Source organism: Bos mutus, chromosome 4, assembly GCF_027580195.1.
Source record: "Bos mutus isolate GX-2022 chromosome 4, NWIPB_WYAK_1.1, whole genome shotgun sequence".
Classification (NCBI taxonomy): Eukaryota; Metazoa; Chordata; class Mammalia; order Artiodactyla; family Bovidae; genus Bos; species Bos mutus.
Genome location: NC_091620.1, coordinates 4,292,030 through 4,310,444, shown reverse-complemented (window position 1 = coordinate 4,310,444; position 18,415 = coordinate 4,292,030). Strand labels below are relative to the sequence as shown.

At 48.7% G+C, this 18,415-nt stretch overlaps 1 protein-coding gene across 1 annotated transcript in view; it reads right to left on the bottom strand.

Annotated features, from left to right (window-relative positions):
* RBM33 (RNA binding motif protein 33) overlaps positions 1 to 18,415 on the bottom strand; it is a 111,525-nt gene that overhangs the window by 11,763 nt on the left and 81,347 nt on the right. The window contains exons 15-17 of the mRNA XM_070368986.1: positions 17,368 to 18,012; positions 2,243 to 2,449; positions 608 to 796 (exon numbers count right to left, since the gene is read on the bottom strand). Of these exons, the coding sequence (XP_070225087.1) occupies positions 608 to 796; positions 2,243 to 2,449; positions 17,368 to 18,012 (1,041 nt within the window). The remainder of the gene's footprint in view (positions 1 to 607; positions 797 to 2,242; positions 2,450 to 17,367; positions 18,013 to 18,415) is intronic.

Sequence of the window (18,415 nt, the reverse complement as noted above, 5' to 3'; positions counted from 1 at the left end):
GGGCAGGAGCACAGCCCAGACCGACCGGGGTCACACGTGGAGAGCAAGAGCACCACCACCTCCCGCCCCGACCCGGGCTGGGAGCCAGCCAGGAGCAGGGCCCAGGGCAAGCCTGGACTCGCCACCCACCCCACTCCACCCCAGCCCAGCCTGGGGTCCCAGGCTCACTCCTCAACTGTGATCTGATCCCAGGTTTTCAACTACCATAGGTTGGAGAATCTCCACTCAGGAAACCTGTATTTTTAAAAGCATCGTAAGCTCTCTGACGCCAGCTGTGTTCCTGCAGGTTAACCCGTTCTATGACAGGCTGTCCAAGAAGAGCTCTCTGTGGATACAAGCTTAACGTGTCTGATAACAGACAAGCCACTCCTCAAGAATTCAAGGATAATTTCAGGATTTCAAAGGATAATTTGTTCAGCTGGAATAAACAGTTCATGAAGTTTCTGAGCACCTGAAAAACTCCAAACACTCTAACCCTCAGGCAAAAAGTTCTGGTACCAAGCGTGCACAATGGTAAAACATTCAGCTTTCTTCTCAGGGGCTTTAAAGAACTGAGTCTTGGGAGGGCAAGACGGAGGGCACAGACCGAAGGCACAGGGTGGCCCACCTGGATGGGCCCCACCGACGTCAGCAGGCTCTTCAGCTGGGCGTCGGTGGTGGATGAGGAGAGCCCCTCCACAGACACAACGCAGGGCTGAGGCTTGCACTCCACCACCCGCAGGTTCTGCTTGTTGGGCATCAGGCGGCCCCGGCCCATGGCTCCCGCCAGGCCCCGGCCTCTCCCATGCACGAGCACCTGGTAACGAGAGAAGAACCATTCAGGGTCAGGCTGCATGTCTGACATAGCGTGAGCGCGTCCGCCAGAGTCCACCAAAATACACCACGGGCTGCAGGGTCCTCTGCAGCTGCTCCCCACTGTCAGAAAGGGCCAGCACACTCGCATGAGGAGGAGAGGAAGCGGTGCAGTCTCGGTCAGCCTGGGCAGCATGCACGGTGCCAGGGGGCACTGTGTGCCACAGTCGACCTGCTCACACGGTCGTCCTGTGCATGCAGCAGCAGGACCACAGGCTCCAGAAAGGCGCTCGGCGGACACCAAGACACGGGTCCTCACGGGCCCCAGAGCCCGAAGTTCCCCACTGTGGCTCAGGCCCGCGCAGGGGGTGGGAGGCAGTGCCAGCGAAGGTGCGCGGCACTGCCCCCAGCCACTCCCCATCACTGCGGGCCACGGCAGTATCCGTCCTGAAAGGCAGATTCTGCAGCAGGGGTCCCCCACCCCCACCACACAACACTCCTTGGCACCCCAACTGCAGTGACTAGAGAGCCCTGAGGGCAGCATCTGTGCTCACAGCTATGGGGGGGCCCTTGCCTGAGGGCAGTATCTGTGCTCACAGCTATGGGGGGGCCCTTCCTAAGGCCTTCTCATCACACATCCAGGGACAACACCCGACTCAAGGGAACTCAGACTGGAACATTCTTTAAAGCTCTGACCCGAAGGCACGATGAATGTGACTGTGGGGGTGCCTCTCGCAGCACAAACGGACAGTCTGTTTGCTCCTGCGTCAGAAGGTATTTATGAGATAACACACACGAAGTGATTTAAACATTTCAAAGACCTAGGTTGGTCTTCACACTAACACTACTCCTCAGTATCAGCAGCAAGACCAGCAGAGGAGGGACTGGCAGGGTCCAAGCGCTTCCAGGAGAACTCAGAGCAGGCGTCTGCCATCCTCCTCACACGTGTGCGGCTGTCGGGCAGAGAGCAGGGGCCTTGGGAGGGCCATGAAGACGCCCCTCACTAGAAGCTGTGGGGAGGGGTGCCCCCCCGGGACATGATGGGACATGGCGCACACTCCTCTCCTGGAAAGGTGGCCACGGCTCTCATCTCACACACGGAGCTCAGACAAGGCATCCCTCGGTGCAGAAAGAACCAGGGCCAGAAGCACTTCCTCGGGCAGGGGACTTCACCCCAAATGCTTCCCATCTGTGAACGAGGCGCTGAGGAGGAAACTTCAGAGGAGCCTCTGGAGCAGCAGCTGGGAGGGCAGGGGGCCACGCAGAGCCGCGCCCATAGCGCACTCTGAGCTGCAGGAGACAACCGCTCCCTGGGCCCCGGTGAGCTTCCAGAGTCACACCGCGAAGCCGAGGGAGGGAAGCACGCCTGTGAGCACATCAGCTTTCAACCCAGGGGCGGAGGTGCTCTAGCTCCTTTCCCAGCACTCCCGAGGACGGGGCTGGGCCGCACCTTCTTGGCTGGGTGGATCCCCTGGATGCTCTTGATGCCTGGCGGGCCGGCTGCGTGCATGTGGGCCCCCAATGCAGGGTGCTGGGGCTGCTGGAGGGCCCCCTTGGTCAGTGTCACCTTGCGGGCGGGCTGCTGCCTCACCTCTGGGGGCTGAGGGATCCGCTGAGGCTGGCCCTCTGGGTGAAAAAAGCCGTCGCTCTCTCCTCCCTGCTGAAACAGACAAGGCAGCGCGCTGGTCAGTGTCTGCACAAGCAAGCCTCCCTCCCCAGCACCGGGGTCCACCTCGATCACTGCTCAACCAAGGGCGGGCCCACCCACCGGCCATCTCATGAGGGCCACTACGGAAAGGACACGCTCACCTGACAGGCGTTAAGGTTAAAGAGCCTTTATCAAATTTAAATCTAAGACCTTTAATTACTGGATCCACTCAAGAGATCTGTAATTATTAAAGTAGGTCCTCTTTAGTTCAATGAAATACTGCTTAACTTTAAAAATAGTTCACGCTTGACATGCCTTTTCCATTGTTAGGAGCATCCTTTTGAAAATCTGATAGTATGCATCAGCAGTTGCTTTGAACTTTTAACTCCCTTTCAAACCTCATGAAAGTGGGTCATCTTCCCGACAGCCCCTGGGCACATCCTAGCACGTCCTCCCTACAGATACAACCCTCAACAGTGGGGCTCCCCGCAGCACCCACAGGCTGACAGCACCCAGTCACCCCTCCCCTCTTGAGTCACAAGTCCCCACATGCACGCTGGCCTCCGGCCTCAGTGCTGTTTGGGACAAAAACAGACGAGCTGGGAATCCACAAAATGGTGTGAAGAAACTCTAGAAATCAGTTACTGGAGGCCTAGACAAGCCCCCCAGGGCAGACAGGGAACCGCGGGGGACAGCAGGGAGAAGAGCTGAGTGGAGCGGGGACCGCAGGGCCGAGGCCAGGCACTGGGCGGCGCTGCCTCCTGAGCACCGGCCGGCCCCTGAGCGCGGGGGCACCACGGCCGCCAGCCAGGAGACCGGGCTCGGAGGTGGAAAGAGGACAGACACCGAGCAGAAGGCATTCTGAATGAAAATAAAAATACAACACATTAGAATCGAGGGGCTGCAACTAAAGCAGTGACATCAGGAAAGAAAACAGATCTAAAATCAAGAACCTGACCTGTTATCACAAGTAACTAGGAAACAAATAGGAAACCAAATCCAAAACTGAAGAGAAGGAAATAAGATCACAGAGAAAAGCAAGGGCATGGTAAACAGAGAAACAACAGGGAAAAGTCAATCACTGACTTTCCTGAGACCAGTAAAGCTTCACTAAACTAAGGAAAAGAGAAGAAGGACACAAATTACCGAAATCAGAAATAAAAGTGGCACTGCTGAGTCGCTTCAGTCGTGTCCGACTCTGTGCGACCCCACAGACGGCAGCCCACCAGGCTTCCCGTCCCTGGCATTCTCCAGGCAAGAGCACTGGAGTGGGTTGCCATTGCCTTCTCCAATGCATGAAAAGTGGCATTACCGAAATGTAAAAGAATATTTTGAACAACTTTATACCAACAGAATCAGGGAACTTAGACGAAATGGACAAATTCCATAAAAGATGTGCTGTGTGCTCCGTCACTCAGTCGCGTCCAACTCTTTGAGACCCCATGAACTGCAGTCCGCCAGGCTCCTCTGTCCATGGGATTTTCCAGGCAAGATGCAAGATACCAAAACTGATTCAAGAAGAAAGAGAAAATCTGGAAATCTAAGAAGACACCGAATCGATCATTAAAAATCTTCCACAAAGAAAAACCCGGGCCCAAATGGATTCTCTGGTGAATTCTATCAAATATTTAAGACAGAGAGACTACCAGTTCTACAGAGTCTTGTTCAGAAGGCAGAAGGGGAGGAACAACTTTCCAACTCATATTTGAAGCCTGTTTTTCTGGGATACAAAAATCAAAGACAAAAAAAGAAACAAAAGCCACAGAAGACTATCCTCATAAATAAATAAATATGTGTATATATATATATATATGAAAAAAATTCTCATTAAAATGTCAGCAAGCTAAATTCAGAGGATCATACACCATACCCATGTAAGATTTATCCCAGGAATGCAAGGTTGGTTTAACATTCAAAAATCAATTTACAGACCACATTAGTGGAGGAAAAGACCACATGACCATCTGCACTGATACAAGAAAGGCATTCATAATGAAAATTCTTGATGAACTAGGAACAGAAGGGTCTTTTGTCAACCTGATAAAGGACATCTGCCAAAGCCGAGAGCTCACGTCACACTTGGCCTAAGACAAGCCAAGAGTCTCAACCTACACGTCGGTCACCTGGGCAGCTTTCAGATATTACTGTTCCTGGGCTTTAGTCGAGAGCCACTCAGTCACACTGTCCTGAGTGGGAGCCCAGACGCGAGCGTATCTTAAGGCTCTTCCAGTGACGTCCAGCCAGGGCTGAGGACAGCTGAAGCGGAGGGTACCCCTACATTCTGTCATCAGGAACTGCCTAAAATGTGATCCTGCGGCGAGTTACTCCAGCCTGATGGAGAAGCACCCCCAAAGGAAAATGGAAGCCCTACGGAAAGGCAGGCCAGGCCGTTCTGTGGGACCACAATTCACATAAAGTTAATGAGAAGTCTGGAAAAGCTATGTGAACTCTCTCCAGTTCTGTATATGCTTGAAATTTTTCTATAGTAAAAAGCTGAACATTTTTAGGATATACACACATATTCCTAATTGTTAAGAGCCAGTAATCTATTATTTATTAATCTACCTAAAATCACATTGAAATTATGTTAGTATATGGTTCATAAATTCACTCTGCAAGGGTTAAGTTTTGCTGTTCTTTAAAACATCTTTTTTTTTTTTTTCTACAGGGGCAGACACATCACACTAGACCCCAGGTCCCACCAGAGGCTGTGTCTTACACGCAGGAAGCACTGGGTCACTAAATTCTCCACACAGCTCAGCTCCCGAACAGTCTATTGACTGATTCTCCTCCAACGTCTGCCTTTCTCACGAATGTGGATAAATGAACCAGCTGTGTATGGTTACCTCTATGGGAAAGTCCTCCACTTATGGACTCACTGGAAGCTCCCGAGAGGAGGGTAAAGTCTGAGGACAACTAAAGCATATGCCATTTTTAAGTGTCTAGAGAAACCAGTGATTTGCACTTTGGTGAATCTGTTTTTATTCACCAAGCCAAAATTTCTGGTGCATGCAGATGGCACTGAGATATTTACTGAATAAAACAATAAACAGTAGACCAGGCATCTAAAAACTAAGTCGTCTAAAAGTGCTATGAAGAAAGCCTGTGCTATCAGGATCCTGGGGCAGTGCCCCTGTCAGTACGATGATGCGGGCCTCAGCAAACATTCCACCACGCTGCCAGAATCAGCAGTTAGCTACTACAAGTGCCCTAAAAGGAATGATGTCTATATATACGACGGACAATGAGCAGTACTGTCATAAAATTTTTCTTTAGCAACCCAAAACTAAAAACGTAGACAATCCAGACAGTCACTTTTATTTAAAACGAAGAGCTTGTACCAAAAGTAAGGTGTGCCTGTTTTAAGGTATACACTATATGTATTTGGATGATACATATACTATACTGTGGTGATCTGATGATTTTTAAACTAGGAATTGAGAACATAAACATTTAGTCAATAAACACTGGCAAGTAATACAAATTCTCTTTACTGCCATTTTGAGTAAGAGACTGATAATTCACACCTGACAATGTTAGGTCACGTAAAAACCCTGAAAACCCAAGTTCTAAACTTTTATTGTCCTTTCAAGAAAGAGTTTAAAGTAGGCTTGTTTTCCATCTACAGCTCAGAAACACAGGTAACAAGTGTCACAAGCGCCTCTCTGTCTAGGACTCTCTGAGACCACCTGAGATGACACAGGAGCCGTGTCTGGGCCGCACCATGCTCCTTCCTCCACACGGGCCTCCTCGCCCGGCCTGCATCTCCCCAGCACAGTGAGCACCCCGACTCCGCCCTCGTGGGGAGCCACAGCAGCGCCTCCAGTCCTCGGGCTGCCCAGGCCATGGAGCTGCACTCTTTTTCTTCAACGCTCACGAGAAGGGGAGCCCACAGGGACACCGGTCACCACGCAGCCTCAGGACCGAAGAGGAACGGAAGACGATCGGCACAGAGCAGGCAGACGACGAGCACTTAACGAGTCAGCGAGGAGCAAGATACAGTGATGTTTCAGGCAGGGGTTATGACAAAAGCCCAACTTTTAGGAAAAACAGCTATCATCTGCTCACACGAGTGGGGGGAGGCCTGAGCAAGCTCTAGAGTTACTCACATTCACAACAGGACAGTGCTTTACACCCCCTGTAGCTACAGATGACGGAAGAAACTTCAAAACAGCAATGCCCACGGCCCCCTAGGCTCTTAGTCACCAGAGTCTTGGTATCATTCCCCATGCTCTGCCCAGGGAGGATGCACAGAGCTGCTTTCTGAATGTCTCCCAGTTGACAAGAAGTACACTTGGGTCTGTTTCCCTCGATCTCCTTCAAAGTAAACACTATTGTTCTCACTGGTCACACACTGAGTGCTACCGGGACTTCCTGTCCTGGTGGGTCCAAAGCATGGACTTCAGACGACCTCGTAGGCAGGAGCTTATTCTTAACATCCAACATAACGATTTTTAGCAGGGCTGGAAACAAAGGGACTGACCATCACTCAGTCACATCATTTTAAGGAAATGAAGGCTTACTGTAATACGCTGCTTTGACTTTTTTCTGAAAATCATGCTGAGGACTCAAGCCTTAAATATAAGTAACAAGTTTTTTTATTTTGTAAGAAAGACAGTGCTGCTTTTCTTCCAATTGAGAGAACAATTATTTTCTTTCAAAACAGCACTACGAAAAGCTAGTTCTCAGGGGAATTTCTAAATCCCAGAGTCACTCCCGTTAACACTAGCAAACAGTCAACCTGCAAATTTCTAGGCTGCGGCCAGAAACATGTTTTCACACCTATTCTCACACAGAGACACAGAAGAAAAACGGTGACTGTTTAGAACCAACCCAAACGGAACCTACCCATTGACTTACAAGTCTTCTACAACTCACACATAATAGTTAACAGCACTGAAAAGACATCCCAAAATTGTTAGTGTTCAGTTATGTAAATTTAAAGATACTGTCAATTCAAACGAGGACTTTTAGAAACATACTGTCTTAATGTAAGGAAATTACTAGTCGTCTGTGCATGGCAGATTCTAGCCACTCAAAGAAAGGAAATTCACCTTGCAAGTGAATTTCTCTAGGGCAGCACGGTACCGCTTTAAATTCCTTACACACTAGTGTGTTTAGACATGACCTTAAACTTCTTTTACTTCCTCCAGAACAGATGAAGAGAAAAGAAGTGGCCCGTCTTAGACCAAACTGGAAATATTTTGCTCGCTTTTTTCCACAAATGATTTATCTTTTAATGAATACTGTAAAAAGTGCCTTTTGAGAGTAGTTTTTCTTAAATATAAGAGGCACTTCCTGAATTAAGTAAGCTTAAGGAATACTTTTTATCAGCTTCATCGTTACCCAAAAATGAGGTTTGCAGCCACCAACATTAGCAGGACAAATTTACTTATAACAAATGGCTTAAATGTATAGATAAAAATGCCGACTGATACTGTCAGGGCGTCCTGCAGTTTGACAGATCAAATCTTATTTTCATTCTTAAATCCCATGAAGAAGTGATATCACTGACTTGCATTCACTGGTGAGCAAATTGATTAATCCCTCTCTATAGAAATCTCAACTCTTGATTACACCTATCAGACGTTAAGCAGCATTATTCGAGAGTGACAACACTTGACAAATTCCCCAACCATTTTTCTCAGCTTTTGTGGCCCTGCTAGCTTGTATTAACCCTGATGAAAAATTAATTTTCCTTATCTTCTTCTAAACCCTAAAATCCAAATCCGCCAAACTGGCAACTCTTTCTGTAAAGGTATTATGAAAACCTCTAAAAGATTAATTGCATGTCTTCAGGTGACATTAAATTAATTTCTGTACTCATGACAGACACGTGATACTCTGCGCTGAGAGGACAGATAACATTGTCGGGACACACGGCAGGACAGTGGCTGGGGTCCCAGGGCAGCCTCTTATGAATTCTCCTGCCGATAAGGCCTGCTTCACTGTCAGCGCAGCGCTGCTCATCTGCAGCCCACAGACCTCACGAGCAGCTCCTATTAGCTGCAACAATACTGGGTCTAGCCTGTGCTCTTTAGAGAGCTCACTCGGAATCTGGACAATAAATGATCTGCATGCTACGCAAAGTTTCTCAACACCAATGCATTTAAGGCTCTATTTTGTCTTTGAGACTGCTGTTTAAAGGAGAAGTGAATAGAAATAACGTTGTTCTCCAGGCTCCTGGGTCAATCCCCTACTTAAACTGCTACAGTATGATTCAAGGTGAGAACAATTCGAACGTGCAGTGTTCACCTAGTCTCTACAATAAATTATCCTTATATATGGCAAGCATGCAAAACGTGTAACCAGCAACTTAAACCTAAAACGCTTCCTAATCAGTAATAGGTATACATCGGCTGAACTGAAACAAAATCCGCTGAGACTAAAGGCACAGCCCCAGGGCTTGGCTTCCTGGAGAAAGGAAAAGGACCCACCGGCAGGCACACTGACCTCTCTGCAGGGCTCTACCACTGCACAGTGACGCAAGTGCTCTCACTCTCAACATTCTACTTTCTGAGACTAGGCAGGTTTGGGGAAATCGTTTAAAAGCAAAATTGACTGGCCTTTGGAGAAACAAAGCAAGGTGCCGGGCCGACGAGGCGTCTCCAGTTTCCCAGGACGGGCAGTGGAGAAGGACCTCCTTCAGAGCACGAGGCGACATCCCTGTGCAGAAGACCCGTCTCCCGCTCTTGCCAGCTGCTAGGTGTGAGGACAGGGGAGGCACCCAGGTCACTGGAGGAAGCAGATTTCTTTCTGCTGAAGAAGGTGGGTGAGCAAATCCTGATTTCTAATTACAGATGAACTCTTTCTGATTTAACCACTCATCTCACTCGGAAACAGCATATGCATAAAAACACCCATAAATGAACGTGCAGACATTCTGATTCATTAAGACTGACTTCTGTCCTCCAATGAACTACAGTCCACTTTGCCCAAATGAAGAGGTCACGTGTTTAAGAATGATTAAAAGGTCATGTCTCTAGAAGTTATCAGTTCTTCCCACTAAAGTATTTTAAAGTTCTTAAAAATAAGTATTACCATACAGCGGCTTCTCCTCCAAGAAAAGTCTAGAATACACATCTTACCGAACAAGTGACTGTTCAAGACACATGACCCATTCTTCCTCGGGCCTGTGTTTCTGCTTTCCCACCATCTGAACTCACCAGCACCTCTAACAGGGAAATGATCAGGAGACAGAAGAGACCACTCTGCCTACCGGAGAGGGATGGACAGCAGGGAAAGGGGAACTGCAGTCAGCAAGCCGGGAGTCGGGCCGTTCCCCCGGCCCCGTCTGCCCAGGCAGGGCATCTCCTGGCTCTCTTCCCTGTGTCAGCACAGTTTCCCCAACTCGGCCTCCCAGAAGGGCTTCCTCCCAGAAGGGCTTCCCTGTCACAGGCCTGCTGCAGGCCTGTCCTTGACTGCCTTGTTTCTGACTCACTTCCACCAGACCTGCTTTACCCTGGTCCTCTAGAATGTTCTCGGCTCCCAGGTGCTGTGCAAAACCATGGCATCAAGTAGGCTTCTGCCAGAAACCAGTGAGGTGGTCAGCTGAGCCCTCCTCCTGGTCGGGCAGCTGGCTGCGTGATGCAGTGATACCCGTAAGCTCAGCCTTGCCCTGCCTTGGCCTGGGGCTCCCTGAGAACGTGTCAGCACCGCCAACTCACCAAACAGATGCGTGACACGATCCCATCTTGTAAATGGAGTAGAGGAATGTGGGAGCAGACTGTAAATTTCAGCATGAAAAGGCAGCCAGAAGAACTAACAGGGATTCATGGTACTTCTGGCGTTACTTTTGCTTACTAGAGAGGGCTTCCTTGGTGGCTCCACCTGTCAAGCAGACTGCATTTGATCCCTGGGTGGGAAGATCCCCTGGAGGAGGAAATGGCAAGCTACTCTGGCATTCTTGCCTGAGAATCCCAGGGACAGAGGAAGGAGCCTGCTACAGTCCATGGGTCACAGAGAGCCGGGACTCCACTGAGCGCGCCCACACGCTCGCACACACACACACACGCGCACACACACACACACACACACACACACACACAGAGCAACCTTACTTACTAGTGTCATCAACAGCTGCTTCTTAAATGAACCAAGGAGGAAACCCAGCCTCAGTTAGGAGCACTGACTGGGACACAGCTCTGAGAGAGGGCAGAGGCTGCACCGGGAGCCCAGGCATGTGCATGTGGGTGGGGCCGAGAGAGAGACAGCACTTCGGGAGCAGCGGCTGGACCGCGGGACCACAGGGACGACGGGGCAGCGAGCGGGGCCGCTTCCACCTCTGCCGGTGACTCCTCCTCAGACCAGAGTCCCCAAGCGTGGACCAATGCTGCTCTCTCTAGTAAATCCAGCAGATGTTTTACTAATCTTGCAACGCCTCTTAAATTGAGATTGTATTTTATCAAAAAATGCCTCTACTCCACAAAAGAGGACCAGGATTGTACACATTTTACCTCCTCTACCACCTCTAAAGAAAACCTGACAATAACTTTCGAGGAAGAAGAAATCTACAAATGCAGGGCAACCCCCTGAAGCAAGCGCCCCACACAAGCTGGGACCGTAGGCATGGAGCTCTGAGTCTCCCGCCCGGACGGCGGGCTCCCCTGCTCAGGCGCTCGGTGCCCCTCTCCTCCTGAGTGGTCGGCACAACTAAGGGCTCCTCCCTTAATCTGCTGGCAAATTCTTAACATTTCATTACCTCAATCAGAATAAAGCAGCTGAATTCCACTTTCACTTTCTTAAAGAACAGCCACGTCTTGATTCTTTGCGACCCCATGGACTGTAGCCCAGAGGCTCCTCTGTCCGTGGGATTTTCCAGGCAAGAAGATGCAGCGGGCCGCCATTTCTTCCTCCAGTACAGCGCAGTGGGAGAACGCATCCGTCCTGCCCTTAACCAAAGGAACGGTAGTGAGACTGAGCACCCCTGAGGAACACAGGCAAGTAGCTCAGCGCCGGTGCCACCGAGACCCCGGGTCACAGAAGGAACGCAGGCACTGACCAGCACCCTGGGCTGGGCACGGGCACTCGCCTCCCGGTGCCACCGAGACCCCGGGTCACAGAAGGAACGCAGGCACTGACCAGCACCCTGGGCTGGGCACGGGCACTCGCCTCCCCATGACACTGAGACCCCGGGTCACACTGGTGCTCACGCAGGCCAGGTGGCCCGATACACACACCTCACAGGTTCCCTGTTTCCCCTAAACTGAAAGACAGAGCTGCAGGCCCAATTAAACTCCTGAATTTCTCCTGGCACATGCTCTTCTTTCTTTTTTCTGGTGTTTAATCACAAATCATGGCCGGGGAAGACTACAGTAAGTTACACTGATCAGTTTGTATTTTTACGTATGCTCAGTTAGAACCTGAGGAGCTTTTCTGGACTATGCGCTGGTCATGAACAGTTGTGACGCTCGGAGGAGGGGCATGCCACGGGGCTTACAGGATCAGCTCCCCGCCCAGGGACTGAAGCCAGTCCCTGGGCAGCAAGGGTGCAGTCCTCGCCACTGGTCCACCAGGGGACGTCAGCAGCTATGATTTAACAAGATTGCTCTCTTTTGCTTTCTGAGAATTAAATACTTAAAAGTAGCTTTCTGAGAAGTGAGCAAATGGAGAATATTCCTATGTTTTAAGTAATAAAAATAGAACCATTCCATCAAATGAAATTCTTTAAGGTGATTACAATATTCGGGGAGGCACACTAAATTTTACAAGCAATAGTTGATGATATGTAATACTCTTTAAAAGCAGTGTTAATGTGTTCCTTTTTAAGTCTCACCTAATAAATCCAGACAATAAAATATAAGTGGGGGAAAACGAAAATTCACAGAGAGATTTCGTGTGCCTCATAACAAAAGGTCTCTCTAAATTTCAAGTTCCCGTCATGATTTCAACCCAAAGTTTTAAATAAAAATCTGACCCACTCTGATTTATACAGAAACGTTCTAAGACACATTTATAGCACAGAGCACGTCCCAGCGCCCTCCACCGGGCACCGTCACCCACTTCAATTCACCGTACCAGGCTAGTGGCCAGGTGATCACCCAAACGCACCAGGCCACTCCACACTCACCACTCAGGGCACTCTGCTGTACCTCCAAACACTTCCCAAAATTCTCAGGGCTGGTCGCCACCAACCAGGGTTGGCAAGCGACATGAAACATGATCCCTCCCTTACTCTAGAAAGCCCCCTGAAGATGTTCTGAATCAACCCTGATTACCATATACTCACTGGAAACAGTAGACTATTCTCCCTAACTTAGAACTAAGGAACACATGGGGAAGAGGAGCAGCAAAACAACTATTATAAATAACAGTAGAAAGCACAAGACTCAGAGGCCTCACTCTACCAGTTAGTGGCTGAGTGGCCCTGGGCAACTAATACAACCTCTCCGACACGCAATTTACTTAACTGTAAAAGGGAAATAATAGAGCTAACCTGTAAGGCTGCTGTGAATACATGCTAAGCAGCGACTGTACTTGGTAAGCAGTATGCTTGATAATACTTGATAAGCAGTAGCCACCACTTTTTATACGGCATAAAATCATGAAATGTGTTTCTAGACAGGGCCTTAGGAGCATTCTGAAAAGAAAATGGACATTTATAAAGTACCTTCTCTGTGTTGGAAAGGTCCCAAAGAAATACATAAGAGACCAGCATCCAGCCACGGGCCTCTCTCATCCACAGCCCTGTCATTCTCACCTCGCATCCAGCCACGGGCCTCTCTCATCCACAGCCCTGTCATTCTCACCTCGCCCCGCCCTCAGGTACACACGTGTGCACTCTGCCCTGGTGACAAGGGCCTCAATCCCCACGCTCCACACACATAACCTCAGGACGGCCAACAACACACACAATGCCCAAGACCGCCCTCGAAGAACGTGAGGGCCGGCTCTGTGAGCTTTCAACCCAGACCACGACCCTGCTCACCTGACTGCGAGAGCCAACATCAAAAAAGACTCTCTGTTACGTCCTTCCTGAAAACGCTTCCCATGTCCATAATGCATTAACTAACAAAGAGGAACAATACAAAAAGACCAGAGAGTCTCCCTGGATGATCAGTATGAATTAAAATCACTTTAAAGACAATATGATTAATGAAAGGGCAGACTGAAAATCCTAGTCTTAAGACTCAGGCTCTTTCACCTTTTAAAAAACCCAATTTAATAAAATCCAAAGAAAAATTATTTAATTAGAGATAATAAAATATGGAAAATGACAAAAAGAGAAGTTCTCGTTGATTCACCATTGCCTCACAGGTAAAAGCTCACCTAGAGAAACCTAATTTAAGTTGTAATATATTTTCAATTTGTATATCAGAATAAGACTGCCAAGAAAATTCTGTCTTCTTTAAAAATTCTGTAGATGCATATTTTGACTCTGATCACCACCAACGCATAATTTCTAAACAGCTTTACGTACCATGATAATTCAGTGTCCTGTACAGAGACCAATGAATGCAAAGAATAATTTAATTAATACATTAGATGCCAGTTTAGGTTTAAAAAAAAAGTGAAGGAAATAAAACTCTCTGAAGAGTAAATTTCTGTAGGAAATCTTATAAACAAAACATACACTCTGGTACTAACAGAAGGTGAAGAAGGCCTGGAATCATAGCAAAATACAAGAACATGGACTGGCTGACAATGAGATGCTTTTATTAAACGAGTAATTATAAACCTGAAATGCATAAATAACATTCTCCACAGATGCAGCACACAAGTCAATTCTCCCAGAGAGGAAGCCCCTGCCAGACCCTCACCGGGGTGGCCAGTTCAGCTCCAGGTGCGCGACACAACACAGTCCTGGGCATTAACACCTCAGTCCCTGCGAAGGGACAAAGACCAGCAGGGGCAGGAGGAAGAGGGAAAATGAGAGGGTACTTAGTTTAGCACTTAAACGGTCTCCTTTTTGCACAACGGATATGTTCTCTTACAAACAGTTCCTACCCACGAAAACACACACACACACACAACAACAACAACAACAACCCAGGACATGAGGGAAACACTATTCTACTCCAGAGATACAAACAAGAGACCACTATCCTCTGAAAAGGTGGAAGTTGCCAATATGGAGGCATTACTGGAATAGAAGCACAAGCTGGAATCAAGATTGCTGGGAGAAATATCAATAACCTCAGATATGAAGATGACACCACCCATATGAAAGAAGTGAAGAGGAACTAAAAAGCCTCTTGATGAAAGTGAAAGTGGAGAGTGAAAAAGTTGGCTTAAAGCTCAACATTCAGAAAACGAGGATCATGGCATCTGGTCCCATCATGGGAAATAGATGCGGAAACAGTGGAAAACAGTGTCAGACTTTATTTTTTTGGGCGCCAAAATCACTGCAGATGGGGACTGCAGCCATGAAATTAAAAGATGCTTACTCCTTGGAAGGAAAGTTATGTCCAACCTAGACAGCATATTCAAAAGCAGAGACATTACTTTGCCAACAAAGATCCGTCTAGTCAAGGCTATGGTTTTTCCTGTGGTCATGTATGGATGTGAGAGTTGGACTGTGAAAAAGGCTGAGCGCCAAAGAATTGATGCTTTTGAACTGTGGTGTTGGAGAAGACTCTTGAGAGTCCCTTGGACTGCAAGGAGATCCAACCAGTCCGTTCTGAAGGAGATCAGCCTTGGGATTTCTTTGGAAGGAATGATGCTAAAGCTGAAACTCCAGTACTTTGGCCACCTCCTGTGAAGAGTTGACTCACTGGAAAAGACTCTGATGCTGGGAGGGATTGGGGGCAGGAGGAGAAGGGGAGGCCAGAGGATGAGATGGCTGGATGGCATCACTGACTCGATGGATGTGAGTCTGAGTGAACTCTGGGACTTGGTGATGGACAAGGAGGCCTGGCGTGCTGCGATTCATGGGGTCGCAAAGAGTCAGACACGACTGAGTGACTGAAATGAACTGGAATAAAAAAAAATCTTAATTCACAGAACACGTTGGGTAGTTAACTTAAAACTTAAGGATTAAGAAGAGCTAAAAACCCACTTCAACGTTTGGCAGATAACTGCTTCCATGTAAAATTCCTGTTGTTTTCCTGTGTATTGTAAAATCATACAGCATATTTCAGAATATGATCTGATATAAAAAACATATTGTCTTCCATTAGCGCAAAAGAGCAAAAACTGAAGCAAATAAATTCTTCTGAAGACCAGGCGTTCATCAGTTGAAGACTGCCCGTAACAGCAGAGCCGCGCCCTGCACCTCCTAGTCCCCCAGAGCCCAGAGTGCACTGGCCCACAGGGCACCACCTGACTGCCTGGGCAAAAGGCCTACTCCCAACCTCGGCCCCAGGGCCCATGCTCTGAGTTTATAACTCCAGTAAAAACATGACAAAGACTATGATTAAAACAAGGTCAAAAGCAAGGAGCCACAAAGGCGCTAGAAACTGATGAACACTTGGGTTTTCACCTAGAGATAAAACAATCTGATACAACACAGGCCAGTTACTTATCAACATTCTGAATCACAATGAATGGAGGTGAGAAAAAATAGATTTGGTTTATCAAAAATTTTTTTACGGCATTTGAAATACTTCACATCTTTAGCATACAAACTGAGAAACAAAAGCAATGGAAACTCATCTAATTAAAGGGCTAAGGACGAGTTGCCCTTGATTCAGCACAGCAAATGACTCCACACTCCTTCCACTTGTAGTGGTTCTGCCGTCCCCGGAGGGACTGAGAATCTGAGGTCCTTTACTTTTCCTACAGGATTCCCAGGTGGCACTGGAGGTAAAGAACTCGCCTGCCAACGCAGGAGACGTAAGAGACATGGGTTTGATCCCTGGGTTGGAAAGATCCTCTAGAGGAGGGCATAGCAACCCACTCCGGTATTCTTGTTTGGAGAGTATCATAGACAGAGGAGCCTGGCGGGCTACAGTCCATGGGGTCACAGAGTTGGACATGACTGAAGCGACTAAGCACGCATTTTCCCTACTGTAAATATTTTGTGGTTAACTGATGACAATTAAAGTAAGAGATGGGCGTACCTTCTACAGTAAGTAGAGACTGCACGGCAGGGTTAAGAAAGCACTAGGTGGCTCAGTGGTAAAGAACCTGCCTGCAATGAAGAAGACGCAGGTTCGATCCCTGGGTCAGGAAGATCCCCTGGAGAAGGAAATGACAACCCACTCCAGTACTCTTGCCTGGGAAATTTCATGGACAAAAGAGCCTGGCCAGCTATACAGTCCATGGGGTCGCAGAGTCAGACACGACTGAGCGACTGAACAACAACAGCATTCCACGCGGGTTGACAGGAGGGTCTCCTACAGCAGGGTCTGTCTGCAGCCAGTCTGCTCGGTTTAAGCGCTGGGTTTACCCAGACTGCAGAGGCAGGCTGCTTCACTACAGACGCTCTAAGACGGGTTCCGAGCTAAGGTGAGGCGAGGAGCAACGTGCGCCCCACTTCCGAAGGACACTGCGGGAAGACCCCCGTGATTACATGCCAGGATCTGGTCGATCCCCTTTCTCCTCAAATGGGGATGGAGGGGTAGGGCAACCAGCCTGAACTGGAAGACAGGAAATGGTGTCTGGGACAAAGCTGCTTAAAAGCAACACACACTGTCCCCTCCCCACCCGTAGGCACCGCTAAATCTAAAGCTACACGCAATAGATTACCTCTTTTGTGGTAAAGGAAATTTAATTTTTAAAACAAAATTGAAGAGTCTATTATAAATTATCTACAAAAAGAAGTTAAAAATTCTACAAAACTCCTAAAACGGGACTTTAGGAATTGTCACACTGGTTTTCCACTAACACTCAAAGAGACCTGAAGCAGGGGTCCCAGCACTGGGGACAGGGGCTGCCCACGGGACCGCAGAGGGTGACCTGACCCCACCTTCACAGACTCTCTGGGAGCTGGGACACACTCGGAGAAACACAGAGTCCAAGAGGCCCTGGTGACCTCGTCAACTTACCCCGCCTGACAACTTAATCACCCTGACCTTGGAGCTGACGTGCGGCCCGTCTCCACCGCCGCTGCTGGCCCGGTGCATGACAGTCCTCTTGGCGCCGGGCTTGGCCTCCGGGGGCCGGCCTTGGAGGGATGCGGCTCGAGCGGCCTGCGAGGGCGGCGGCGGCCCCTCCGCATCGGCGGGCTTTGCCTGCAGGGCTTTGTGCTGAGCTGGACTCTGAGGTATGGTTCTGGCCTGTCTCAAGTGTCTCAGTGGTTTCATCTGCTGCCCTGGATACTGTGTGTGAGCACCAGACGGCACAAAACCCGATGTTTTTGGTGGAACGTTTGCAACGGCCGCATCCTGGTTTTTGACGAGGAGTCTGTTTTTCACATTGGGTCTGACCGGAGGCCCCGGGAAGGGGAGCAGTGGGTTACCGTTGGCGGGCGGCGGGGCGGGCGTTGGTTCGCCGGGCGCGGCGGGGGCAGGCGGGGCGCAGAGCTGCTGCTGCTGCTGCTGCTGGGCCAGCCTCTCGAGCAGCTCCTTCTTCCGGGCGCCCGCCTGCTGCTGCCGCCGCAGCTCCTTCTGCTTCAGGATCTCTTCTCGCAGGCGCTTCTGCTCTTCTATCTTCAGGCGGTACAACCTCGTTTCTTCGTCTTCATCAGGAAACTGAAACCAAAAACACAAGTGCTTTACTCTGGAGTACGAGGCGAGCTACGGTTCTAGTCTGTTTCAACAAACTTAAGAAAAGGCACTTTCTAAAAACCCTTTAATTCAGGATCTGAAAGAAACCATTCAAATCTGCCTATACACTTTAAGTGGAACTCCTTCCCCGGGGGAGGGAAAAAAATTTACACAGCTAAAGCTAATTTGGAAAATCTTATCAGAATATTAAAAATTAAATAATGTAAATTTCCACTCATTTACAACTTTAAATCAATTAAACTATTCATTTATGATATCAAAATATGTTTGAAATGGAAACTGCAGCAGCAGGGAGGCCCTGCTGTCACAGGTTTTATCTGGCTCTTCTCTGACGAACCAACAAAAGGTGGGTGTAAATGACCTGAAA